Raw genomic sequence first — 6000 nt, 5'->3', positions numbered from 1 at the left:
ATAGTGAAAAAATATTTTATTGAATTATATATATTGTCCATTTTCTGGTCCAATACCTTTTGCCATTTTTCTGACAATAGCATGATTCCATGCTCGTAAAATTTTTGTTTTCTGTTGGCAAAAAACTGATCCAGGTAATTTTTAATCTCCTCATTTGAACTAAAATCTTTACCGTCTTTTCTAAAGACCGGAACAAATAATAATCAGAAGGTGCCAGATCTGGAGAAAAGAAGCTAGTTTTAAAATGGCAACAAATTATAGAAAAAAACGGTGCATATTTGACCCAAATCGGACAATTCGAAACATGGTAAATAAGGTCTTGAAGTTCACGTAAAAATAATGAATTTTTTTTACTATCGCCAGTCCTCTTTTATCATATCACTAGCTTTTTCGCCGATCATGATAACAGGTGCATTAATATTTCCACTCGGAATGGCAGGCATTATGGATGCATCAACAACTCTTAAACCTTTTACACCATACACTCTTAATCTTGGATCCACGACAGCTTTTGGGTCGTGTTTTGGTCCCATTTTGCATGTCCCCGCTGGATGATATATTGTAAAAGTGTTGTGTCTTAAGGCGCATTCCCAATATTCGTACGTAGCAAAAAGAAATTGTTCACAACCAGGCAATTTCACAGAATGCAGTTTTGAATTCAATTTTTGAAATGCACTTGTATTTGAAAGAGCTATAGCAATTTGTATACCATCTATCAAGACGTCTAAATCTTTTTTATGAGCAAAATAATTCGGATTAATGTCAGGATGAATCAGAGGATCTCTACTCTTTAGACGAATCCATCCGGAACTTTTTGGTCTCAATAAAAGTGGCAATATTGACCAACTGCTAACATTCGCTAATTGTTTATATACGGTATTATAAACATTATCTTTAATTCCAAAAATTTTATATATATGTTTATTAAAGGTATTCACGCTTAGTGGAAAAAAGATAAATTGAACGTCTGGATAAGCATCGAATGAATCAGCGTATTTAGAATTAATGAAAGCTACTGCTTCGGTTCCAGAAAAAGTCCAAGGCCCGCTTTCGTTTTGTAAGTAATTTAACAATATTGGCAATGATATTATTTCCGACTCTTTAAAACTAAGAGATTCGTTCACCGTAAAACTTAATCCACCGAGACCAACATGGTCCTGAAGATTGTCACCTACTCGCAGATCAGATATTACCGGTATACCGAATTCCTCGAGATGTTCTCTCGGTCCTATTCCTGACAGCATCAGTAATTGGGGTGAATTGATTGCTCCAGCCGACAAAATGATCTCTTTTTTTATCCGGACTATATGTTTTAATCCATCTCGAAGAAACTCTATCCCCGTAGCTCGTTTTTCGTTATTGAAAAGCACCTTCAATACTTGAGCGTTTAAAGCTATATGCAAATTCGATCTGTTCTTCACCGGTCTTAAAAAAGCTTTTGCTGATGAGCAACGACTTCCACGGCGCATTGTACTCTGCGTGAACATGAAGCCAGTTTGATTTTCACCATTAATGTCACGATTTTCGTAACCTAATTCTTGTCCAGCTTCTATAAAGGCGACACCAATTTTCGATCTCCACGGAAATTCCTGTACAGTTAAGTAGCCTTTCGTTTTATGGTAAGGTGACTTCTTTAAATAAGGGTTTCTGTTATCCTCTGACTTGAGAAAATAAGGAAGTACTCCCTCGTAACTCCAGCCGATGTTACCCATTTTCGCCCAGTTGTCGTAATCTAACCTAGAATAAAATTAATTGGTATTGTTAATAATAATCAATATATAATAATACGAGAAATTTTTAAAACGATTTTCCTCGTTTTTTACACTCGATGCAGCATACATACGACTATATGTAGAATGCGAATGTAAAAAGATCTAATAGCTATCATTTTCTCAGCAAGGAAAAGTAAAATAAACAACAATCAATAAAATAATTTTAACTAACTTTTATAAAGAACAACGAACCAGTTTAACGGTCCGTGCTTTTAGACTACAATATGCATTTCCTTCAGCTAATTAACAATCATTTAAGGTATATTTAATACTATAATGTATTTTATTAATATTTAGAATCGTTTAAACTAATATTACATTCGTTTTAACGTTTCTACTCAGCGATGATTTCAAGTTGAAAATTTCCATCGAATAAAATTTCAGATCGAAATTGTTTAATATTCGAAGTATATGTAATTTTTTTAAACAAATGTACTATTATTCTTACATTAATGGGTATTAAACTGATTTTGATACTAAAGAACATAAAATATCCAATCGAAATTGTTTAATATTCGAAGTATATGTAATTTTTTTTAAACAAATGTACTTTATATTACTCTTACTTTAATGGGTATTAAACTGATTCTGATACTAAAGAATATTTAAATAAAAATAAAGACAAAAAATGACCAATCGTTAGACATGGTATCCCTCTGTTTTTTACAGCTTTAACAACATACACGACTCTAATTAAGATTCTGTACATTATATATTCATTTAATTTATTTTTTATAGAAAAAGATTTCAAGTTAAACCCATTAAATGTGTAAATTAGATATATTAATGTATTTATTTCTTAATTAACGTCATCCTAAACACACTATATTAATAGTTTTCAAGCAAAAACTTACCGTTAGTAAACGTATAACGATCAATAATTTTATTATTTAAAGAGATTATTTTTTCTCGCAATAAAACAAGTTTCATATTTATCATGCATGAACGTTACGAACATTCTATTTCAACCGTTTATGTATGCGCGGAATTTTCTTAGCATTAGTTTTTTGTGCATAAGAACCAGACACTTGCTTGACACTTGCTAAACACTTGATTAAATAATTATATAATGATGATAAATAAATAAATAATATTATATTATAGATTATATAATGTCATCAACAATGCATAATTTGAAATTTGCTGTTACAAGAAAACAAAATTACAAAAATAAAGGAAACATTGTAAAGCCAACAATTGAATTGAGGCCAAGTCATAGAACTAAATAAATTTAATAAATTCTTTCTGAACCTTTCTCTGCCATTTTGTTTTCCGTTTTTTTATATAATTTTGAAATATTTCTATCTTTATACAAAATGAACAAAATGGTAGTGATATAAGCCAATTTTCCAATTTTTCGAATAATACAAATGTGTTAATAAAGCTAATCCTACATATTTAATTCTATATTTAGCAGAGTTACATAATAAAATAGAGCGTGATATGTTAACATTACCTATTTCCACGTACATATATCATGGTATTTAATACGCTGCTTCCACCTAGAACTTTTCCTCGTGGCCAATTACATTTGTTTTCTTCCATCGCGAGACAATAAGCCGAAGATTTTGACGGAGTGGTTTTATATTTCCAATCTAATTCCGATAACTGACTGTAAGACGCGAGAATTGGAATATCTGAAATCTCGTTCTCATTACCACCGGCCTCTATCAACAATATGCTCCAATTGGATACCTCGGACAGCCTCGAAGCAACTACCGCTCCAGCACTTCCACCACCCACAACGATAAAATCGTACATTTTATTTACCTAGAAAATTTATTTTCAAAAATGATTTAATTTTTCTTTTATATTTGGTAAAAATTAATTATAATAATATTAATTTACCCCACGAGTATTTCTTGGAAGAGATTCGGGATCCAACTTATATGTGTTAAGTAATCGTTCGATTCCTATAAATGGAACCAAACCGATTCCCGCTGTGAGCATCATAGAAATCAAGGAAATCAATCCCGTGGTCATTTTTTGATTTATACTTCTTGATATTTTTAACACTGCGTAGTTTGTTTATAGTTTGTATTTTCCTCAAATTATTATTATTCCTTATGAATGTATGCTTCATTCATTATTTAATTATCCACATATTTCAAATTACGGACCTTTTTTTTCGAGAGAGTTTATTTACTGTCGCGTAACGGATACAAATCAACGTCACATACACTTCACACTCTTTTATTGATTACTTCAAAAACTATTAATTTGCCAGAGAAATTAGAATATGTAGAACGGAAAAGGTAGTGTCAAAATGAATAACAATAATGAATACCTGTTTGCTGCTTATTTGACGACGTCGAATAAGCGAATGAGCCTTGTTATAAAATTTACATGTCTTATAAGTCGAGTTTCTTAAGATATGAGAAAAGCGAATCTATTAAGTATAATCCCTGAAGGGAAAAATATTGCCTCACTTCTTTTTCGTTTAATTTATTTCTTTTGATCAAAACTACAAACTTTCACCTCGTTAGAACCTTGAAAAAAGTGGAAGTAACGATAAGTAATAATATTGGGAAATAAAATAACGCCGCGCTTATACGCCGACATATATAGATATACAGAACGCTTGATATTTCATGGTCAAGAAAGAAAAAAACTCCCTACCGCATAAGAAAATAGAAAGAGAGAAAAACCAGTTTCGTCTCTCACTCGCACTCGCATTCACGACTGAGAGGCGCAAAAATAACTGAAAACATTTTGTTTATGATGAGTACACAAGAACGCTCCAACGCTCCTTATAACATTTTTTTATGTATTTTTCAATTCTCTACAACTTTTGTTTAAAACTTTTTTCGATTAAATGCCTAGATTCTAAGATAAAGCCATTTTTTACCCTTTCTAACCCTTTTTCTCAAAAACAGCACATTTTATTGTAAAAAAATTAGCACCATTCGATTCAGCTTCGTCGATATACCCTTAGATCAAAAAATCAGCACCTTCCACCAAAAAGTGGAAATTTGGCTCTTTTTGACTGGCTTATTTACCATCTTTTTTCCAATATTTCTCGCTTTTTTTTGCGAAGATGGACCTCACAACATTTTTAAAGTATCTTTCAATTCTCTACAATTTTTGTTTGAAACATTTTTCGATTAAATGCCCAGATTCTGAGATAATCTGGTTCTTAACCTTACTCAACCCTTTTTCCCAAAAACGCGCTATCCGATTGCAAAAAAATTAGCACCATTCGAATCGGCGTCGTCGAATTTCCCTTACATCAAATTTGTGAACTTTTTGATAAAAAGTCTCCAGTTTGCCTCTTGCTAACTAGTCTAATGGTGGGGGTGATTACTCAATCATTAATTATTTCATGCGTCATTTATTTATGAAAGATCACGCTACTTAACGACAATGATAAAAACGAAACGATACTTAACGAAATGACAAAAATCATTAACGCTAAGTGATAAAAGGAAAGTACGCTGAAATTCTTGAAAAATTAATTTTTAAATACATTTCGAAAACGCACCGACAGTTCTCGAAAAAGTTCTAAGCACGGGTGACGTCATTCTTCTTTCGAAGTCTTAATAAGAAACAATAAACGACCGTTATATTTTCATTTTTAATTGATTTATTTTCATTATAACATCATTGAAACAATTAATTTATTGATAATGCTTAAACTAAAAGGCTATCGATCTTGTTTTGTATCATTATGTGTGTGTACAAATAAGATATATTTAAGAAAAAGATCAACCATGGATTTTCCTTTCTTTTCTAACTATTTCTGCTATAACATTGCTTATCTCAAAGATAAACAAACAAAAGGATAAAAAATCCTTTATTTCCATAAAGAAATTCGATCTAATATTATCGCGCGATGCGTCAGGATTCAAATAAACAGAATCGAATAAAGAACTAGCAGAACTAGAGAATAATTTTTGTTGAAATATTTTTAAATAATTTCAACAGTTGCAATATGTATGCATACAAAATATCTTTTTTCCATTTAAAATTAATTATTTTGACAAAATGTACACGAACAAAAACTGCTGACAATATATATACAATATCCACGAGTAAAGGTTTTAACGAAAATGACTTCACGAACGTGGCAGCTAATCGTAGCGCATTTTGTGAACAGTCGAATATTCAAACTTTAATTATATATAATATAACAGGTATGTAAATATGAAACCGGAATTTTTGTATAAAAAGTACACATTTATTGCATGAAAACGATAAAAAATATTTTATTCGAAATATTGCCCATCGC

The 6000-nt window shown here is 31.1% G+C and overlaps 1 protein-coding gene across 1 annotated transcript; it reads right to left on the bottom strand.

The window, feature by feature from the left end:
* LOC122522112 (glucose dehydrogenase [FAD, quinone]-like) lies at positions 1 to 3755 on the bottom strand. Its single transcript, XM_043642920.1, has 3 exons — positions 3621 to 3755; positions 3229 to 3542; positions 1 to 1737 (listed from the first exon to the last, which is right to left on the bottom strand). Exons 1-3 carry the CDS (start codon positions 3753 to 3755, stop codon positions 354 to 356), a joined length of 1833 nt encoding a protein of 610 aa, XP_043498855.1. The 3' UTR covers positions 1 to 353.
* Positions 3756 to 6000: the final 2245 nt, after the last annotated feature.

The sequence above is a fragment of the Polistes fuscatus genome, unplaced genomic scaffold (genome assembly GCF_010416935.1).
Source record: "Polistes fuscatus isolate 324 unplaced genomic scaffold, CU_Pfus_HIC Scaffold5, whole genome shotgun sequence".
NCBI classification, from domain to species: Eukaryota; Metazoa; Arthropoda; class Insecta; order Hymenoptera; family Vespidae; genus Polistes; species Polistes fuscatus.
This window is presented reverse-complemented; position numbering and strand designations above follow the sequence as displayed.

What these genes read in the sequence shown, in the direction of transcription:
- LOC122522112 (XM_043642920.1), bottom strand. Translation starts at nt 3,755, where the DNA reads ATGACCACGGGATTGATTTCCTTGATTTCTATGATGCTCACAGCGGGA. An exon ending in TTCCAAGAAATACTCGTGGG is followed by an intron (nt 3,543 to 3,620) that starts GTAAATTAATAT and finishes TAAATTTTCTAG; the next exon opens with GTAAATAAAATGTACGATTT. An exon ending in ATATATGTACGTGGAAATAG is followed by an intron (nt 1,738 to 3,228) that starts GTAATGTTAACA and finishes ATTTTATTCTAG; the next exon opens with GTTAGATTACGACAACTGGG.